The sequence below is a fragment of the Ursus arctos genome, unplaced genomic scaffold (genome assembly GCF_023065955.2).
Source record: "Ursus arctos isolate Adak ecotype North America unplaced genomic scaffold, UrsArc2.0 scaffold_13, whole genome shotgun sequence".
Classification (NCBI taxonomy): Eukaryota; Metazoa; Chordata; class Mammalia; order Carnivora; family Ursidae; genus Ursus; species Ursus arctos.
In genome coordinates this window covers 31,045,712-31,067,828 of record NW_026622797.1, presented here as the reverse complement: position 1 = coordinate 31,067,828, position 22,117 = coordinate 31,045,712, and the positions used below count along the sequence as shown (strand labels likewise).

The following is a 22,117-nucleotide window of genomic DNA, read 5'->3' as shown; positions in this document are numbered from 1 at the left end:
TCTGGAATTTTTTTGTTTTTTGCTCCTTTTTTCCCCCCTAATTCTCAAGTAAAAATTCTGTCTGGTGTATCTACTTACTTTAAAATGTCAAAGGCCACAAGAGTGGTGAACGAGGAAGTGGCAAAATGTTAGAGCTGGAAAGATTTTTAGCAATCCATGTAGTCCAGCCCTTTCATTGTGTAGGGAGTGATCTGATGTCTAGAACATCTTAGTGATCTCACCCAAGTCACACAACCAGTTTGTGTTACCGTTTGGGCGCGCAGGGCAGTTGCCCAGTCCTGTCTAGCGCCTGTTCCTGCAAGCTGCCGTGGGGCATGGGGCATGTGAGGTTATTGTTGAGGTTTGTGTAGTTAAACTGTGTAAAAGAGGCATCTAATAGTCTCATGGTGCCTTTTATGGATTAACAAATAAGAAATTGAATCTCTAACTAGATTGTTTTCCTCTCTCCTTCCCTTCATTATTTCAAACTTCTCTGACTGGATTCATTTGCATTAACTGGGAAATTTCTGGAAACATTAATCTTCGATGGCACAGATTCGTTTGCTAACACTTAAGTAAACTTTTTCTCGAAATATAACATACGTACAGAAAAATGCGCGAAGCATAGTTGTGCAGTTTGCATTTTCACAAAGCACACACATCCATGGGACCTGCACCCGTATCAGGAAACAGAGCAGCACCACGAACTTTAGAAACGTTTGACAAAATAAAAGGGTTTGAAGCTGTGTAATTTTCTTTTTTCTCCCCACAGGTATTGTCAGTCTGTGTGTTAACAACAATCCTTGGTTGTATATTTGGGTTGAAACCAAGCTGTGCCAAAGAAGGTAATTACTACAGTAATGCATGTGCACACACGTGTGTGTGTGTGTGTGTGTGTGTGTGTGTGTGTGTTGCTATTTAGACTTCTTCAGAATGTGATTGAGAAAAGCGTTATGTCCTCATCTGTGGGTACTCAGTAGTTACTGCAGATCTGATGCTGGTTTGAGCCTTCCTGAAGCTCTTTTATTGTATGAGCCATATAGTATTTTATTTATTTGCAAAATTTGTTCCTAAAACAACAAAAAGGGGCTAGGACCAAAAAAATCAACCAAACAAAGAGAAAACCCCCAAAACAACAACAAAAAAATAAGAACAGTGAAACAAACAAGCAAACATGGCCCAAAGACTCTAGTGCTGGGCCCCTGGAGACCTCTCCCTGACTTTCTCCAGGGACTCCTAGGACACTTTTTTCCCAGGGAGTTAGTTGCTGAAGCAGCCCTGGAGGGGTTACTAGGTAACCAGTTAGCATCTCTGGGCAACCAGAAACTTATTGTCACATGCCCTTGGCTTTTAAAATTGCGGGCCTTGGTGGTCAGGAGCTAGGATTATTCCTTTTCTCTGTTGGATTTGCATTATTTTATAAGTGGATTTTTTTTTCTCGCCGTCCTGATTTTTTTTAGTAATCTCGTGAAAACCTAGCTTTTGCCAGGTATCTAGTAAACAGCTACCACATAAAATTATTGTGTTTAATAAAAAGTCTTCCTTCCATATCCACCGTGTATCCATTTAACAAACACTTGCTAGTACCAGCTATAGCCCAGCATCTTGCGGGGCGCCCGGACGCAGTATGCTGGGTAAAATCCACGTGTGGTTTTATTCTTAAAAAACTGGTAGTCTAGTGTGAGACTGGATATTAATGAAATACTCTAGTTCAGATGGAAGGACGTGACAGAGGGAAAGACAAGGTCTTACAAAAGTTTAAAAAAAGGAAATCACACCTTGACTGGGGAGTTCAGGCACCAGGCTGGACCTGAACGCGAAATGGGTATTTTAGGTGATGGGGGGAGGGGTACTCCTACAGAATGTTCGTGCACGGACATTACTTCTTTTATACACCAAGACTGGGGGTGAGGTAAGTCAGGCTTTCTTTCTTTTTCTCTGAAATATTCAGATAATCACTTTTAAAACCTTATCTCACATTTCGAAATTTTAGAGAACTTTCTGGCTGTTGAAGCCAACTTTTTCAGAGCATAAAACGTTCCGCACAAGTCCCTTCTTCTGACTTTTCTTTAGTGGGTCATAAGGATTTAAGTCTTATCAGCCCCAGTCGGGTTTGTCATGAATTTTAAAAGTTCTGCTTCTCTATGGTAAGAGATAAAAATCAAAACTCCATGCCTTCTATTTGTGCCACTTTCTACGTGTATTTGTGAAAAGATTGTTGGGTACCTTTATTACCCCATCCGTGTCTTCTAAGGTAGGATTTGAATCTATCTTAGGTATATTAGTTGATTTTGCTTTGTGCTTCTGTGATCCGAAAGCTCTAACTCATTATTCACTGTTTTCAGTTAAAAGTTGCAAAGGTCGGTGTTTTGAGAGAACGTTTGGCAACTGCCGCTGTGATGTTGCTTGCGTTGACCTTGGAAACTGCTGTCTGGATTACCAGGAGACATGTATAGAACCAGGTAAATAAAAATATGCAGGGAACAAATGGGGCCATGGGCATTAGTAAAAGATCAGAGACAAGTTCTGCATCTTTTAGGTTGTGATTTATCTAGCTCATTTGAGATTTTTAAAAATTTGGCCTTTGTATTTCCTTAGAGAAAAATGTCATCTGTTTTGCCTTTGTTCAGCACTTTATGGCCAGGCAAACCATGCCTGTTTCTTATGTATGCTGAAAGCCAATATAATCTGATTTGCACTTAAACTAACTTCAAAAAGCCTGCTTGAAATATATGAATATTTTCAGCATGGGCTCATTAAAACAAGAGTTCTTAGACACCCACTTCTTTTTACTGAAGGATGGAGTTGACACAACATGTTACATTAGTTTCACGTGTACTGAGATGTTTACGTACTTCAAAATAAAACCATCAGAATATGTAAATTTTCTCTGTTTGAGTTGGATTTCTCTACATACGACATGGATATTTAATATTTAAATGAGAATAAGCCAGATTCACATTAAATTTTGAGAACCCTGAAAATGGCTGGTGGGAAAAAACCAAGAAAAGTCTGTCTATGAATTGTATGATTATAATGTTTGTCCATGTTTTAAAATCATGAAATTCTGGGGTTTTCTAAGCGACAGAATAACAATTATTGCTTGCCTGTTTTCTGTTAGTTCAGGTCAACCACTGTGGTGGCCGATTCCATGAAAGAGTTCATTGTGTCTCTCCAGAAGAGAGCACATCTGCGTCCACGTCAGATGTGTTGAATTTGGACCATAACGTGTATTTTGTTGTTTGTTTCTAGAACGTATATGGACTTGCAGCAAATTCAGGTGTGGTGAGAAAAGGTTGTCCCGAAGCCTTTGCTCCTGTTCAGATGACTGCAGGGACAAGGGCGACTGCTGTGTCAACTACGGCGCCGTGTGCCGAGGTCAGCTCTCCACCTGCCCATCTGGTGCCACAGCAGCCTGCCATCCCCCTAGGTGGCCGTGGGCTTTTGCAGGGGTGTTATTTTTTACATTAGGAGTCCTATTTATGGACCAACTATGTTGGCTGAAAAAAATATTTTAAAAACATTTTATTAAAGAAAAATGCAAACATGCATAAAGAAAGTATGCAGTGAATCTTATATCCATCCGTCAGTTGAAGAATTACTATTATCTATGCTCGGCAAATCTTGTTCCATCTATAGTTACTCCCTCTCCCGCTTCCACCCCTTCTTCATGTTATTTGGACATTAGCTACATATTTCTTCATTTATTTTTAAAGATTTTATTTATTTACTTGGGAGAGATTGACAGAAATACGAGAGAAAGCACAAGCGGGGAGGAGAGGAGAAGCAGACAATTAACTGACTAGCCACCCAGGGGTCCATTAGCTTCTATTGAATGCTGCCTTGTGGAAAGATGACTTTTGCAGTCCTGGCTGACTTCTATGTCCCAGGTGCCCTCGTAGTGAGTGGGGACAATGTCTGCCACAGGTTGAAAGAATAGGTGTGAAATTACTGTGCATGGTTATAGGGTATTATGTAAACTGATGCGATTGTGATGTCTTGTCCAAGGGTTCTTTGAAATTGATATGAGAGGAACTATGGTATCAAGGATTTAGTACTAGAAGATATTGTCAGGTGGATAAATGAGGCTTGTAAATTTTGGCTGAAAATATTAACAAGGATGCCTTCAAGTTCTCACAAATACAGTAATATGGTTTAGTCCTACAACTATATATTTTTTCTTCCTGGTGTCAACTAACTCTGATTTTGAAACAGAATAACTTTGTTTTTGTTATATTTCCCTAGAATCATGCCCCATATTATCTATATGTCTATTAACATTTTGTTTTTGGAATTTGTCTTAATATGTCTCACAGCATCACAATTATCGTTACGGTTCAGTGTGTGCAACTTGTTTTATTTCTTGAAAATATTTTAGGAGAGAAAAGTTGGGTAGAAGAAACATGTGAGAGCATTAATGAGCCACAGTGTCCAGCAGGGTAAGATGATATTCTGAAATACTATTTTTCTAAGGTACTATTTTTTTTCTCATTCTAAATTGAAAAGATAAAAATAATAATCATTGTTTCATTAAATAGTATTTCTAGCTAGGCCTTGTGTTGGGTGCTGGTGATAGAGTTGATTATGGAAGGACTCCCACTCTGGAAGCTAACGGAAAAAAGAGAGGTCATGACTATTTAGTCTTTAGTGTTCGTGAGCGGTGGGTGGAAATCTTTTGTCTTTCTCCTTAGGAAGGAAGGCCTTTTACTTTGATTTGTAGCTTTGAGAGTTAAATCTGCAGCAAATTCCTTTACAGCTTTCTTACTTTTTGTTATTTTGATTCACTTACAAATTTGGGGGATAAGCAATGTATCTGTGAGAGAGTGTTGTGTAATTTTTATAATTCATATGGTTCTTTTTGTCCTTGAAGTATTTATCACAGCACCTTATGTATAGTAGGCCATCAAGAAATTTGTGTGTAATTCAAAGGGAGGAAATGTTATGAAGATGTTAGCTAGATTTATCTTTGCTCCACTTGAGATCTACTACCTTGTATAATTGGAATTATTCATCTGCAGAAATACATTTTTACCTTTTACAGTCATGATTTTTTCCCCAAACTATTAAAAATTCTAAAGCTGTACGTTAGCTTATTTCGTTTGTGTATAGAATTTATTTTTGCTTTATAGGATGTGTATTTTTTTTCTTTTGCATGAGAGAGTACTTTTTTGTTTTAAACAACAGTAGTAGCAGCAGCAAAAACTAAACCCAAACCAAAAAATTACAATAGAAGATACTTTTTTCAAAGGGAGACCTCTCCTGTACCTTGAGCTGTCCTTTAAATCCAAGGTATATTGGAAAATTTAGATTTAGTGAATTTTGTTTTTTTTTTTTTTTTAAAGATTTTATTTATTTATTCGACAGAGATAGAGACAGCCAGCGAGAGAGGGAACACAAGCAGGGGGAGTGGGAGAGGAAGAAGCAGGCTCATAGCAGAAGAGCCTGATGTGGGGCTCGATCCCATAACACCGGGATCACGCCCTGAGCCGAAGGCAGACGCTTAACCGCTGTGCCACCCAGGCACCCCAGATTTAGTGAATTTTGAATCTTTCTTTTCTTTCTACATATTGGTCATTATTTTTCAGTTGTATTATTGATCCTTTTAGTGGAAATGTAACTATTCCTTTCTTTAAAATGAGATCATAATTTAGAACATACGTTATTATACCGGAAGTTATATCAGTATATTTCCCTGGTGGCACAATAAACTGTTTATGTTTTATGTTGAGTGAATACAAATAATTATATACATTTATGGACTGTTGAGACCCTATGCACCTGATTCTGGAATCTTCTAACTGAGCTATGGTGCAAACACTAGTTAGTGGAAAACACATACCAATTTTTCTTTTTCCTTTTGTGTTTGTGTGTGAGAGTAAGCTGAGGAGGAGGTAGAATTGAAAAAAGTAAGGCAAAGTTAAGCATTTGCTCTCAAATTTTAAATTACTGAGTAAACTTTAAGTGGAAAGTTTTTTTTTACAGTTATCCTGTGATGTACAACTCTCCTATCATCCACCAGGTACATTAGAAGTTCAGAATTTCTGAACCATGCCTCTTCTGGTTTGGCCATATAACAGTTGCACATAGTTATTCTCTTTGACTGAGCACATCATTGTACGTGTTTTTTGCCTCCTTCTTTGGGTTTCCACACCACACACCTTGTGTGTGTGTGTGTGTGTGTGTGTGTGTGTGTGTGTTTGTGTTTGTGTGTGTGTACGCGCACGTGTGCCCTCATTGTTCATTCCTAGCTTTGGATCGTTTCTTTGTTGTTTATTTATTTAAAAGCAGTGAATACATCTCAAACTTCTCTACTAAATAGTAATATCTTCCAAATGTAGTAAACTTAAAAACTGAATTTTATATACAATTTATGCGATGTGAAGTACCATCTAGTCGATTCATGTAGAGACAATATCGAAAGTGGTTGTTCAGGAAAAAACTTAATGGAAACAAAAACATAATTTAGAAAATGCTATTTATGAACAATTATTCTTCTGCAAATTGGGAAAATATTATTATGTATTAGTAGCATTTGGTCCAGCTTTTGGAATAGCAGGGACCATGAATGATATTCTCCATACAGTGGCTCAAAATGGCATGAGTGCTGGAGAAATAGTACTTGATGATAAATGTATATATCATATGTATATGTAATGAAATGTAAAAGCATGTACATGGATATCCGTGTAAAGTCTCCTTTATAAGGATGCTCGCTGAGCTCGTTAGTTTACTTTAGTTTACGTACCAACCTCAGCGAGAAATCTTCATGAGACCTGTGCCAAGGAAGGAGAAGAACCTTCATTGGATGTGTGTCTTCCTTCTGCTTTTTTAAACATTGTTTTTTTTTTCTTTTCTTTTTCATTATCCAGGTTTGAAACACCTCCTACCCTCTTATTTTCCTTGGATGGCTTCAGGGCAGAATATTTACACACCTGGGGTGGCCTTCTTCCTGTTATTAGCAAACTAAGTGAGTAACTTCAGCGTTCGCTGTCTGGGAGTGTCACCGTTTTAGTGAGATAGACTAGAGAGGCAGGTTTTTTTGGAAAAATACTGGCAGACTGTGTTTTACCACATATCTCTGCTGTGAAGTAGTTCAACCTGATCATGTAATTATTGTAATTGTTTTGTATTGTAATTATTGTAATTATTTTGAAGCTGCCTTTTAAATACTTCTAAGATAATACAGTTTAAATTTTTTTCCTCAGAATTTTGGATTCCTTTTGTGGAAAAATCATTAATAATTATTACATCTTAAAAGAGAATTTTTGAAACTGAAGGTATTTCTGGTATGATTCTAGTAGTGTAGACATTGAATATTTGCCAGTATCGTGTAACATCCTTCCAATTTCTTTGCCTCATACAAGGCCTTAATTGAATGATTATTCTAGAAGTTATTGATGCAATAGTAGACTGGTCTTACTATTAATGCTCAAGTTGTAAAGCACATTAACCCCCCATTATATGGGTATCACTTGTATCATCATTGTTACTGGGAAGGGAAAAAATATGTATATGGTATAAAAATTGTAGAACTTGGCTCATTATCAGTGATCAGTAGTTACGTAGTTACAGTGTAATTTAAGGCTGAAATAGAAGTTAATACAATGATTTTAGTGTTCTGGAATTCTAAAATATTATTTACTAGACTTGAGTATATGAGATTAAACATTAAAATCACTCTCAGTAAATACATGTGTGCATTTATTTTACTTCTTTTATGACAAACCAAAATAATTTTGGGAAAACTTTTTGAAATTTCTGTTTTTAATTTTTACTTAGAAGAAAATAGTTTTTATAAATAATCATTGACATGAAAAAAAATTGTTTAGCAAAAAGCAGGCATGGTCAAGGAAAGCTCTGTTCTTATCAGGCCCATGGGCTTTGAAGCTTGAATCTGGTCCTTTGTGACCATTAGGAGGAAAGTTTGTTTCCATGGCACCAAACATGGCATCCTGAGTTCAGAATTAAGGAGTCGGGGGGACTATATGTGAAGTTTAAAAGAAATCAGTACACAATTAACCTAAGCCCCAGCTTTGGATACTGGGGGACATACTCTGTAATTCTGCACTGTTTGGAAGACACTGAGATAGATAGACGCATGCCAGTCTGAGGAACGTTTTCAGCAATGATGCACTGAAATGCCAGAATCATTAGTCTACGTGTTTTTGGGTTTTTTTTCTTAGCAGTAGAGGCAGGAGAAAAGGAGCATGACACCCAGGCTAAATCCAGAACAGTCTGACTTCTGTGCTTTCTATGGCATGAAGCCAGAAGATGCCTTTTGTCTTTAGAGCCGTATTGAGTTTGTCCAGAGTTAGCTGGTTCTGGATTTTCACACTGGGACACTGTCCCCCAGCTACTGCTTCACCCTTGTTTTAATTTTGCAGATTTTGCTACCAATGCACTTTGGTTTTTTTTTTTAACTACCTCTCGTTACTTAGGTATGTGACCACTAAGTAGGATCAAACAAAGATCTAGTAGGCTTCATTATTACAAGTGGTCCATCTGGTACTTAATGTAAGTATGGGATAATTCTTTCATTGGCTTAATTATTTTGTTTAATATTTTTCTGAGAAAAATTAACTCAACATTGAATTTGAATCTACAATGTTGCTTTATAATTAACTCTAAATTTTTATAGGGTTATAAATCCCTCCTGGGTTAATTTTCTAATACTATTTAGACTTATTTGGTAGCAAAGCTAGATAAAGTAAACAGATTGTCAGTTGCATTTAATAACAATCTTTAATTTTTTTTCGTTTGTAGAAAACTGTGGAACATATACCAAAAACATGAAACCAGTATATCCAACAAAAACTTTTCCCAATCACTACAGCATTGTCACTGTAAGCTCCAAGTTTCGACTTTTATATGTTCACAGAAGTGAGATGTAAATGTTACATTTTTTGAGTGAATAATTAGGCATCAGATCAGAAAAGAAGAACTTCTTTTCCAGTATGTAGTTAAGCAAGGAAACCTAGTCTTTGCTCAGCCACTAATTAACTGCAGTTTGGGGAAGGTCACTTTACCTTCTGTTCTCAATTTTTCCATCTTGAAAAGAGGTGACTAAAAGACTCAAAAAATTATTTCTTGGTTTCCTTTCAGTTTTAAGATTCTCCAGTGTTTGTGTCTTATTTCTTATAGTTTTGTAGCTTGCTGTATTTGTACAAATTTGTCCCACGCTCATGGGTTCTTTTTTTTTTTTTTTTAAAGATTTTATTTATTTATTTGACAGAGACAGCCAGCGAGAGAGGGAACACAAGCAGGGGGAGTGGGAGAGGAAGAAGCAGGCTCATAGTGGAGGAGCCTGATGTGGGGCTCGATCCCAGAACGCCGGGATCACGCCCTGAGCTGAAGGCAGACGCTTAACCGCTGTGCCACCCAGGCGCCCCAAGGGTTCTTAACTGATCCTTCCAGTCATCTTGATGCAAGAGTTTAAGCAATCCATTTTGCCTGACTGTAGATAAGATTAGAGCCCTGTTTTTGTTTTAAAGTTTCCCAGTTTAATTGGAATCCAGAAAAAAAGTCAAATTCATTAGGTATTAGGGTTGAAGCCAGAAAATTAATTCTTTAGCCTGTGTTACTACAAGCTGTGCTCAGACTCAACTAAAACAAAGTCTGTCCTACAGAGATGCCTACTCAGCAATGCAGAAGGAGCACAGAACACTTTTTTAAAAACTGGAGAGGCTGTAGGGGTGCTTGGGTGGCTTAGTTGGTTGATTTCGGCTCAGGTCATGATCTCAGGGTTGTGAGATCCGGCCCGTGTCAGACTCTGTGCTCAGCCTGGAGTCTGCCTGTCCCTCTTCCTCTGCTCCTCCCCTCGCTTGCACTCTCTCTCAAATAAATAAATACATAAAAATAAAATCTTTTAAAAAAAAATTGGGGAGGCTGCCTATTTAAATATGCCCTCATCCATACCATTCCTAACTTATTTTCTCCTGCTGCATAATGTAAAACACAAACACTATATGAAATCTTTAGTGGTAGGTTGTGTTTTGATAGTCCCATTGTTTTGTTCTTTCCTTAAACCATGTTAAGTTTCCTGTAGCTTCAGTCACCTCTTTCTCCTCGATGATTTTGTTCTTTGACTTTATTTAACATTAAAAAACTCACAACTTGCATAAAACCTGCTTTTATATTTTTTAGGGACTTTATCCAGAATCCCATGGCATAATTGACAATAAAATATATGATCCCAAAATGAACGCTTTCTTCGCACTTAGAAGTAAGGAGAAATTTAATCCTGAGTGGTACAAAGGAGAACCAGTGAGTTGTTTTGTTTGTTTTAGCTACTAAAATAGTTTTTTAAAATTATTCTCCTCTATTTCAATCAGAGTAAAATAACAGATTCCCTGGAGCTTTTAAACCTACATCATTGATCGTGTCCGTGGCCATCCTTTTATAGATGGTCATGAATGCTGATAATCCCAAACACAGCTTGTATCGTTGTGTAATGAGAATAGTTTATCTCATAGCTGGGGTGGGGAAATTCGGACCATTTTTCTTCTCTCTCCTGCTTGATTGTACCTTCCTGTACTGGTAGTTTCTAGCAGTAGTCTGGGGGCCATATTTTGATCCACACAAAACTAATTGTTTCTGAAGGAGGTGGACTTTGACTTCATTTGTATATGCTAATTTAGAAGATTCTTTCTGGCCATGGTTTAGATGTGTTCTTTGTATTTTTAAAAAATAGCTACAAAAATTCTGTGGGGTCTTTTTGGATAGTCTCGATATTCCTCTTAGAAGGAAAAAGATCATGGTGTTTAATTTACAGGGTATAAATTCAAATTTTAGTGCTGATATTTAAAACTATGTGACTTTTGGCAAATTATTCTTTCTGTGGCTCAGTTTTCTCATATTTATACTGTAGATGATGCCGTTAACGACCTCAGGGGGTTATTGTGAGGATTAACCAAATTAATATTTGGGATGCTTATGGGGATACTGTTTAGAATTGTAATTGGCAGTAAGTCCTTAATAAGTGTTAGTTACATAACAAAAATGTCAACAAATTAAACACATGTATATTTGGGAATATTTTCTTCTTGCAGGGGGAGACCATTAAGTAAGGCTAGGGCTCTGAAAGTTGCAGAGGTTTCCAAATGACGGTGTCTGTATTTTTTAGGTTAATTTAATCTCTATTTCATTTCATTTTGCTGCTGTTCAGAGTCCTATTAAGTGATTATTTTATAGTCTCACTCCTGAAGCTCCTTAACTTCAAAAATATTGTAGCCCTTGAGAGGAATGCACTGATGTCACATGAACACATACTTCTCTAACAAATGCACGGTTGTGTAAGCTTCTGACTTGCCTTCATTCTCTTGCTCAGATTTGGCACACTGCTAAATATCAAGGCCTGAAAAGTGGCACATTTTTTTGGCCAGGATCAGATGTTGAAATTAATGGAATTTTCCCGGACATCTATAAAATATATAATGGGTATGTATAGGTGCACTTTTTTCAGAACAGCTTATTTGTTTTAAATCTTGGCTTCTCCTTTTTATCCAGTCCTGAATTCCAGCGTTTCTGTGAAGTGTTGGCTGAAAAATGAGAATGGTCAGCATAAGGGCTCTGTCTCAGCTACCTTTTAGATGGAGGTTAAATGGGTTTTGAATAGATGGATGGACAGTAAAACTAGACAAAGTTTTTTCTAGAGGCTTTTTTGGAAAGTGCTGGTATCATGTTGGAGTTTGCATTCAGATCCTTGGGCAGGAATAAAAAATGAAGTTGTGGTGACTGACTCCAACTTTTGAGTCTCGAACTAGTGAGCTCTCCATAAGGTGCCCTTCTAGAATCTATTGACACATGGGTTATTCACCTGGTAGCAATTGCTGTTCTCCAGTGCAGGAATAATATCCTCAAGTAGGTATAAGAAGCAAATTTTTATTTTTGTTTATTTATTTATTTTAAATATTTATTTGTTTATTTGAGAGAGAGAGAGAGAATGTGCGAGAGTGGGGGGAGGGGCAGAGGGAGAGGGAGAGAGAGAATCTCAAGCAGACTCCTCACTGAGTGGGGAGCCTGACGCGGGGCTCGATCTCATGACCCTGAGGTCACGACCTGAGCAGAAATCAAGAGTCATACGCTTAACAGACTGTGCCACCCAGGCACCCCAAGAAGCAAATTTTTAAACCCAGTGACAGCTTTCATATGTGTAAAGCTTAACCTTTGTTTCTTTATTGGGAAAACAAATTTAAAATAAAATTTTTGCATTGCTTCAAACATAATGCATGGAATTGTTTTAGTCTTTCAGTGCTATTTTTGGTGAGAAAAACGCTGATACTTTAAACTCGAACAATTGTCACAAGTTGTTTCATTTTGCTTATTCTTAATTTTAGTTCCATACCGTTTGAAGAAAGGATTTTAGCTATTCTTAAGTGGTTGCAGCTTCCTAAAGATGAAAGGTATGTAGAGGCCTAATTTCTATGGTAAATACTCCTTTGTTTTATAGAAATCACACAATATTTTAAAATGAGCTGCAAGAAAACTTTGCAGCTGGCTCTGGCATTTTATATCCAAATGGACTCTTTTTATGGAGCTCGGATAGCGGCATTTTGAAGAACTCCAAACCTGTAAATTATTTCTCAGCAAGTTTAGAAATGTTACCCCAGTGGTGTAGACTTTTTAATCACTATGGATTGTTAAATTTTTCTTTCCGTTCTGTTTTACAATGTGTTTATAAAATATTACATTTTGATGCTGTTTGATTTAGACCACACTTTTACACTCTGTATTTAGAAGAACCAGATTCTTCAGGTCATTCGTATGGACCAGTCAGCAGTGAAGTAAGTACCTTTTTATCGGTGATTACGTCTAACTAAAGCTTGCTTTGAAGCAGGTTTCTAGACCATTCGTTAAGATTCCGTGGTTCTGGAATGAGTAGTAAGCAGAGTTTTACTAAACCAAAGGATGTGTTTTAGTAAAAATAACAGTAGGGAGAATTTGGCTTGTCTATACTTTCCACAGTGCTAAATTGAACTGATGGTAAATTCCTTATTCTCAGTTCCAAAGCCTTTATCCACTCCATTTCTCCGTACATCGACCTAAAAAACTAAGGGCTCTTTGGAAATGTTGTAAGTGGGTAAGACTCCGATTTTCTATGGCAATATAGGAGAATTAGTCAAATAGCACAAGAAGCCTACCTTGATCTCTCTACCCTAGGAGATACATCTTTGATCTCTGAGCTCATGTTCACAACAGAGCTCGGGCATCAAGAAATAGGAAATTTTGTCAAAACTATAGAGAATTTGAAGTAACCATGGTTTTATTCAGCAGTTACTAGGAAGCCTGAGATGGGGAAACAGCTCATGGACTAAGACTGTCAATGTAAGGTCTTAATTTGTCCTGACACACTTTCAGGAACTTAGCTCATTCCTGGCTATGTTTGTAATCGGTATAGTGCTTTAAAAGATCAAATACTGCTTTCAGTTTTGTGTGGCCATATAATTTTGGTATCTTGGAGCAGAGGAAGCATTAAAACAGAAAATGATTTGAGCTTCTTTCTTTGTACCTCTAAGCTGAGTTCCCTTATGATGTATATTTTATTTATGACCTGAGATCTGAAAAGAAACAAGAAGGATCTGTGAATATTGTTGATCATGATGAAAGGTGAATCGGTATAGCCAAGGTCCCTAATCTCAGAATCCTTGTTGTCTTTTCCCCCATGTGACTCCAAGAGATAAAAGACTAGGAATAGCTAGAATTTCACCCCCAGACTGGATAGTTTGTGAGCCTCAAAGACTCTTTAGCACAGAGTCTAGTCCAGAGCCTATCCTAACGTGTCTGCCGTGCTACTTGCTCTAAATGCTTTTGCTTCAGCAACAGCAGGAGGAGGGGAGAACATAGGCTCATTTTTCTCACTTGAATTCAAAACACCTGCCTAAACGATCTTCTCCTGGCTTCCCTTACCCTGGGTTTACTCCACATTTGCCCCTCTCAAAGCATAGGTTCCTCTTGGGTGCCATCTTGTCAGCTAAAAGAGAGGAAAGAGAGAGGGAAGTTGACCCTCAATCTAGGTCTATATATACTCTCTAGATCTTTCCATCAAAATCCATCTGCAGCAGCTCTAATGTAGTTAGTAATTCCATGTGCCCTTGCTTTGCTTCTGTCCTTCAACTAAGCACAAATGCTCGGGGTAAGGAAGACACATGGCGGACAACGTGACCATGTCATCATTGGTGAAAGGGAAAAGCTTTTTGTCAGTGTTACATTGGTTTGAGAGTTGGCCAGATGCTAGTGTAATTTTTATTCATTCACTAAATTCCCTGACACTTAAGACTGCTGTCCAGGTCAGTTTCGCTACAAATAAGTCTAACGATCATTTTGTAATTGTTCAATTATCAGATCATATGAACTGTAAAGTCAGGGCTGCCTTTTCTAATGTCATTGAAGATTTGCCAAAGTACTACTTTTCTGATGCATCTGCGTTCAAGATTGAGCCTGTTGCTTTTTGTATCATATTCACCAACTTGTCACCTCTGTTAAATTCTAATATTACTGGCACATCGAAACGTACTTTATTTTGAATACTTAAAAATTCCAATTCGAATTACTTGGATACCATTGAGTGACTGAAAGACCATATTGGGAGACTTGTTTCATATTACAGTGAAATTCATTGACCGTAGACATAAGACTAATTTGATGCATAACAGAAAGCACATGTAGAACTGCAAAGAATTTTCCTCGGGTGGTTTTGTAAGGAGAGCTGAAAAGAGAAGTGTCAAAAGCAAGTTGCTGAAATCATTTGCTCTTCTGTGTCCTTGGGATACAACATATGCAAAATACATGCAGTTTGTAAGGAAATAGTGGGTTGTATTCCTCGTTCTAACTTGAAAAATCAAATACATGCAAGAACGATAAAAAGCATTTCATGAATGATTTTGACATTTTTGACAGTTTAGACAATCAGATCAGCTGGAGTCATTCCCAATACTTAACAATTGAGCACGTACGTATGGGATTTGGGCCCTTCTTTTGTTAATGGGCATTGTCTTACCTGACCTGTCTTCGCCTAATGTAAATCTGTTCATCATAGTAGTTGCATCCACTGAACTTTCCCTGTATGAACAGAGATAGCTTTATATAGCAGTAGCCGTTACTATGGAATCCATCACATGAGGTTGCTTCCCTTTCGTAGGTCATCAGAGCATTGCAGAGGGTTGACAACATGGTTGGCATGCTGATGGATGGTCTGCAAGAGCTGAACTTGCATCGATGCCTGAACCTCATCCTTATTTCAGATCATGGTAATCTGACTTCGCATCATTTACCCTGCAGGCTAAATGGTGCTCCCCAAAAAAGTTTCCTTGATTGGTTATTGTTTCATTATTTCTTCTGATTGTTATATTTTTTTTAATGTGAGTTACTTGTGGAAAGTTTTTAGGAAAAAATGATATTAAACATAAAGTATAAGTAAAACACAGAATTCACAGAAACCTAAGAGCCTGTCAGTGACAATGCACCCATTTCCTGATGTGGGGAAGGGTTACATAGGAAGGAATTTTGAATAGTTAAAAAAAAGCATTTAATATTAAATTTTGGTAAATCTAGTCTAACAATCTTAGATTTAATTTGAACACATTATTATGTCCTATTTTCTTTAGCATGGTAGGTCTCATTTTAGAAGTGGTATAAATTCTAGCGCTATGTTAATTTCATTTTTACTTACTTTGACCTTTAGAACATGTTTGTTTGACAGCCTTGGGAGTACAAAAGCAGAGAGTGCATAAGAAAATAGAAAACAAGTTCTTTTTGTTTGTTTTTTTCTTGTTATTGTTTGCTTCAGAAATAATTACTAAAAGCTATTTCAGGAAATGGTTGTAAGAAGTTCTGTCCCAAAGAAGCTACAGTTCCGGAACAGGACTGAGAATTTTATGTTACCATTCGTATTCTAGGTGATCTGGGGAAAATGAGTAGGTTTTTCTATTCAGCCTGAAACTGTGATATTCCTAAGAAATAAGAAATATTGAACTGATTATGGATGAAGGATGGGAAAAAGTTTTTTTGGGGGAAGTGCAGTGGTATCTATGGCTGAAATTCTGTGTCTCACCTATTAGACGTTTAACGTGAGCACTGAGCACATATTTATTGAATTAAATTCTGGAGATGAAAGAAATTCTCTTCTGCATGTGAAATTCCTTATTAAAGTTGCGACATGTTGGGAATTTTCTTTCCTCCCAGGCATGGAACAAGGCAATTGCAAGAAATACGTATATCTGAATAAATATTTGGGAGATGTTAAAGATATTAGAATTGTATATGGACCTGCAGCTCGGTTGAGACCCTCTGATGTCCCAGATAAGTACTTTACATGTGAGTATATGTGGATGCTAACTTTGACTATGATTACATTCAGAATACATTCCTCTAAATTATTCTGTCTCTACACTAAAGTGCATCAGTTAAAGTGAATTTCCTCTTCATGCTTGATTCTCCAATGCAGATCTTCTGCACCCAAAGGGATTTTATAAAGGCATTGGGTGTGAGGACACAGGTCTAACCGCTTATCTTTGTTATTTATTGCTAAGCATATGATTTGATGAGCTTAGTACAATTTTATGTTGTAGTGTGTGTTTTACTTGTATTAGGTTCGAGATTACTTGTACGAAAAAAGCACTGCAAAGTTCAGCTACATGGACTCAAGTTTAATTAATGACATTCCATTAAAATAGCTTAGAGCTGTTATAGAATAATATTCTATGATGAGGAGGAATGTTGGCAATTCTGTAGTTCTTAAAATTCTTTAAACAACTGGTTTCTGTCCTCAGAAATGACTTTCTCCGACCATTCCAAAACACAGTAGGAACATGTCTTATAAACAGAGAAGAAATTTCATGTTCTCTCTTGGACACATGTGGAACCCGAACAGCCAAGACATTTTTTTAAATATTAATTCTTTTGCAAAAGAGGTCCATTTCCTAATTGTTTAGACCTTTGTTATAGCCCGCTTTTTGATTGCCATCTTTGGTAACTTTCAGATACCTACAGCAAGTCTTGTTTATTTTTTTGTTACAGTTGAATTTGAAATAGAGAAAAAAGCTTGTCTGACATTTATCGGAATCGGTTAGGTATGGGCACTGCAGTGCTGTATGTTTCAGTAGATACTGTTGAATATTCATGAGGAGACATAGATTTCACTGCAGGAAAATGTATATTAATATAGAGACACTAAGCATAGACTCTATATGCCTGGCAAGTTTTAATTAGCATTTTTTTAAATTTATAAAAGTAGTATACAATTGTTACAAAGCCTGTTATAAAAACTGTACAAGTGGGGGCAGTGCCCAGAACAGTTTAGGATGGGGTGGCAAAGCTTTGACCACACCCTTATCTCATTAGGCCTCAGTTTTCCAAATTAAAGCAAAAATTATATCTATATTTATTTATCAATATACATACATAAAACATATATACAATACATGTTCTTTGATCTGAATAACTTTCTCAAAATTATGTAAAGTATAACTAGAAGAATCTTGGAAAGCTAGACATTTATTGATTTGTAGCACAGAATATACTAAATCTATGGTCTTGTTATCAAATTCGGTTTCAAAACTAGTCTACTTGCCCTCTCTTCCTAGGTCCCCTGTGTCCTTTTTATTTGGAAATTCTGGAATTGTCAAATACCAAAATATGTAAAGTAAAAAGTAACGGTTTCCCTGAATCTCCCTAATTCACAACTCATTTCCTCTCTCTAGAGATAAACATTGCTAGGCTTGGAATATGTCTTTCCTGATACCTGGTATGCGTATATAAGACATGTTTGTTTTTTAATTTTTATACCTTGAAATCATACTAGATCTAGATGCATGGACAGATAGATGGATGGACACACATATGGATGAACAGATGGATAGATAGATATTCTGTAACTTGCCTTTTCATTTAACAGTAGGACACAATTTCACAGGCATGGGGTGGTTCCTAACGATCTCTCTCATTCTGCCAATGACTGATACATAATCATTTAAATAAGCTGTTTGAAATGTGTTTTGAAATTTAAATACAGAGTTTGAATCTGACATTCAACATTTTTGTTTTATTTTTAATTGTAGCATACCATCAACAATTAATTCTTATCTTTGTCCCCCCTTCAGTTGATTACGAAGACCTTGCCAGAAATCTTTCTGTGAGTAGATATCTTTATGTTTTCATTATCTAGTTACTGTTAGTTTTGTTTAATATATATTTAGAAAAGAGGTTCAGTATCTGTTCTTGGATTTTAGCGTTAGAATTTTTGAACATGAAAAAAAGAATTTTTGAGTATGTGGGCCAACATTTAAATGCCCTATTATTTTTAAAGATCTTTAAGGACATGTCCCAATAAACTAGCATTGAAAGTTTTCAAGGGGGTGTCTGGGTGGCTCAGTGAGTTAAACATCTGTCTTCAGCTCAAGTCATGATCTCGGGGTCCCGGGATTGAGCCCATGTCAGGCTCCCTGCTCATCATCTTTCCTTTCCCTCTGCCCCTCCTCCCCCCACTCGTGCACACGCGCACGCGCTCTCTCTCTGTCTCTCAAATAAATAAATATTTTTAAAAAGTTTTTAAGATTTCATTTATCATTATTTAATTTTTATGACAGTGAAGATATAATTGGAAAAAAAAAAGGAAAAAAATTACAGCTGTATCACCATTGGTACTGTTAGCATTATTGTATATTTCCTACCAGTCTTTATGGCCATTTAAAAAAATAGGTTTTTGTCCCGGTGATGGGTTATTTATAGTACATTTTTTTACTTGGTGTGCTTTAAGCATTAAAGAAAATTCTTAATGTTGTAGTTGTAAGTGTTTGAAAGAATATCATCAGTAGTAACTCAAAATCGCGTGACACAGTCTAAGAGTTTTGGGATTTTTATGCAGCAATCCTGATTTTCTGTAAAAAATATGAGTATTGTTGAGAATGGTCAAATGGTACATTATATAAGTTAAGAACTCAGTTATTTTTGCATCTGTGACTTAGTGAGCAGGCTGATGAAATTTTTATCAGAAAAAATGCATTGAATTAAACAATTTCAAGAGAAGTTTACACATAAGAAACTATGGAAATAAGAGTTTTTCTTTACCTTCTATAATTTCAGTGCCGGGAACCAAACCAGCACTTCAAACCTTACCTGAAACATTTCTTACCAAAGCGTTTGCACTTTGCCAAAAATGACAGGATTGAGCCCTTGACGTTCTATTTGGACCCTCAGTGGCAGCTTGCATTGTAAGTTCTGATGGTTTCCAGGTAAACTTAGCCTGATATGTTAGTAATTCAGTGTCACCATTGGGCCCTTGCCAACAATGTTGTTATATGAAAACTGTACAAATAGGATTCTCTTCACTCTGTCCTGGGGTTTCTCAACCTTGGCCTATTGACCTTTTAGGTCAGATAATTCTTTGTTGTGGGGAGTTGTCCTGTGCATTGCAGGATGTTTGCAAGCATCCCTGGTTTCTACCCATTAGATGAAGAAGCTTCCTTTCCACAGTTGTGCCAGTCAGAAATGTCTCCAGACATTGCCCGAAGTTCCCTGGGGAGGGCCATGCACCCCCAGCTAGGAACCACTGCTCTGCTCACGTCCGTATTGATTATTTCTTATGTTCTACGCTTGTGTTACTACTTAACCATTGTATCTCTTCTGCACATTACAGCTATCCTAATAATACCTTTAAATCCAGCAAATGATTGGTAAAAGCTCTTTATGATAATGAGCAATTACTTTCTTCATAGGGTTGTTCTTTCACCTCAGTTTTCTGGTGTGTTGGAAAATTATTTGGATGGTTGATGTTGTTAATATCTCAAAACATGATCATTAACTCTTTTGAGAGTTGCCAGGAAGCTGGGGATGATACAGGAAACCTAAGCAGTGAACAAGGATTCAGTTAACGTTTCACCGTCTCTCCTTTGACTGGAGAGCTGTGCTTCTGGTATTTGGAAGAAGAATATGAAGGAAGGGATGGTCCTTACCCTTATATTAATAATGTGCTAATATTTCACAAATACCTACGTATTCCAAAGATTTCTTTAGACTAAGCCATTTAGTTTGTACGAACAACCCAACATGGCGAAATTGGAACCAGGAGAAGATAACTAACTTGACGAAGTCACAGCTGGTAAATGGCATAGTCAGAGTTCAAAACTAGCTCTGTGTCAATGCTAGTGGCTTTTCCCCTCCATGCTACACTGCCTATATAGTTGATTTATCTACAAAATAAAAGATAAGGGTGACCCCTTAATGCTTTCCACGCCTGGTGGTTTCGTGTACCTTTTTTTGTCTGGTTTAACAAAATAGTTACTTGTTCTTTATGAACAGAAATAGTGTTATGATTATAAACTTGGCCGTGTGACTAGACTTTACATCATTAATTCATATTATGTCAAAATTAGGACTCCTTCAGAAAGGAAAGATTGTGGGATTGGATTCCATGGTTCTGACAATTTGCTTTCAAATATGCAAGTAAGTAAGCTTGTTACACTTAAGAAAATAATAGCTTATATCTGAAGAAAACTATATAAAGTTATAGACTTAGAAACATGGAGTGTGATTGTATGTCTTGAATGAGAATTAATGAAGCTTATAATTTCATATAGCTGTTTTACTTTGGGCATTACATTAAGAGACTACTGTTAAAATTTTATATTCATGTTTCATAAACGTGTGACTTTTACCTCATATGAAATTTCTAGATGTTATTTTGCGTGTATTTGTGCTCCCTTAAGAATATTGCCCCACAGTAAATGAAAACTAGTGATTTAATAGGGGAAAAGATATCATACTTTAGTTCTACATGAAGGTAATGCCTCACATTTACCCAGCAATGTAAAATTTCAGAATGTACTCACAACAGTGATTTAATTTGACGCCTACAGCACTGTGCGAGGTGGGCAGGGTGACCTCTGTATCCCGTTTCACAGATGAGCAATAGTTTCATCATTCATTCTGTTCTGTCAAGTCAGGAATTGCAGTAAAGCTGAGAGAAATAGCCCACATGTCCTCAGATTAAATGTGCAACACCAGTTAAAACAGTATCCCGCCAAGTCCATGGACACAGTATTTTTCCCATGATCTTAGCCAGTTTAGATATGTACAGCGTGGATAATATAAAATAATTTTAGGCACACAGCTGAAATGAATTGACACACTGGTACTTTTCTGGCCCACGTAGGCCCTCTTTATTGGCTACGGACCTGGATTCAAGCACAACACTGAAGTGGACGCCTTTGAAAATATCGAAGTCTATAACTTAATGTGTGGTAAGTGGGAACGGACTTCTTTAAAATGGACCTGGAATGGGATTCTCAAAAGTAGGTCACATGGTGGGCACCTTTGTAGAGATGATGATGAGGGGAGACCGACCTTCTTCTTCCTGACCCAGAGTCATTGAAAAGACTATGGGATCATGACATCCGATGACTTACGGTTCTTCCACGAGGCCGCCCACGGGTGAATTGGAGCAGCCAGAGCAGGGGGGTCTGTACAGCCCCAGTGCCTTGTAGTTTGCCAGGCCTTGGGCTTAATTGTATGACAACCGAAACAGGTCTGCAGTGGAAGCCTGAGAAAGAGTTTGGAGTCTGTGACCCCTGTCACAAGACAGGCAGAACCTCTGGTAACGATAATACTTGCATGGATGACAATGTCAAGGTTGTAGAAATGGAGGAGGACCCATGAGATATAGTCTTCGTTTACCCTGTACTTTCTTAATTAGTACTTTTATGGTTGGATATTGTGTTTTAAGTATCACTTCCTTTTTCTGACAGTGATACTGGGCATTTGCAAAACTCAAATATGTCGTCAGTGTAATTCTTCTAGTGGGAGCCTATATACTTAAGTGAATTCGTATGTTCTGAAGCACTTAACACAGTGCCTGGCATATGCTAAGTGGTTTACTCTAGAAGTGTTTGCTGTTATTACCAAGAGCACGAGTCAGAGTCAGATAAACCTGGTTTTGAATCCTAGGTCTTACTCCGTTAGTAGCTTTGAGGCCTTGAGCAAAGCACTGTGATTACTCAGCTACCAGATATTGGCAATAACTTACTAAATTGTTTTGAGGATTAGGTAAGAAAAATACATAAGCACAGTGATTGGCATATAATAAGCATGCAGTGGTGGTAACTATAGTCACACACATTAAAATTCAGAAGTTTCCAGAGAGAAGTAT

At 37.2% G+C, this 22,117-nt stretch overlaps 1 protein-coding gene across 2 annotated transcripts in view; it reads left to right on the top strand.

Moving 5' to 3' along the window:
• Nucleotides 1–22,117, top strand: part of ENPP1 (ectonucleotide pyrophosphatase/phosphodiesterase 1) — a 70,583-nt gene that overhangs the window by 32,918 nt on the left and 15,548 nt on the right. For both annotated transcript variants that reach the window (XM_026504809.4, XM_057311039.1), the window contains exons 2-17: nt 752–824; nt 2,325–2,441; nt 3,232–3,357; nt 4,358–4,418; nt 6,849–6,946; nt 8,743–8,822; nt 10,123–10,242; nt 11,306–11,415; nt 12,315–12,380; nt 12,689–12,761; nt 15,116–15,224; nt 16,159–16,290; nt 18,075–18,106; nt 19,057–19,184; nt 20,346–20,415; nt 21,125–21,212. In XM_026504809.4, the coding sequence (XP_026360594.2) occupies nt 752–824; nt 2,325–2,441; nt 3,232–3,357; nt 4,358–4,418; nt 6,849–6,946; nt 8,743–8,822; nt 10,123–10,242; nt 11,306–11,415; nt 12,315–12,380; nt 12,689–12,761; nt 15,116–15,224; nt 16,159–16,290; nt 18,075–18,106; nt 19,057–19,184; nt 20,346–20,415; nt 21,125–21,212 (1,483 nt within the window). The remainder of the gene's footprint in view (nt 1–751; nt 825–2,324; nt 2,442–3,231; nt 3,358–4,357; nt 4,419–6,848; nt 6,947–8,742; nt 8,823–10,122; nt 10,243–11,305; nt 11,416–12,314; nt 12,381–12,688; nt 12,762–15,115; nt 15,225–16,158; nt 16,291–18,074; nt 18,107–19,056; nt 19,185–20,345; nt 20,416–21,124; nt 21,213–22,117) is intronic.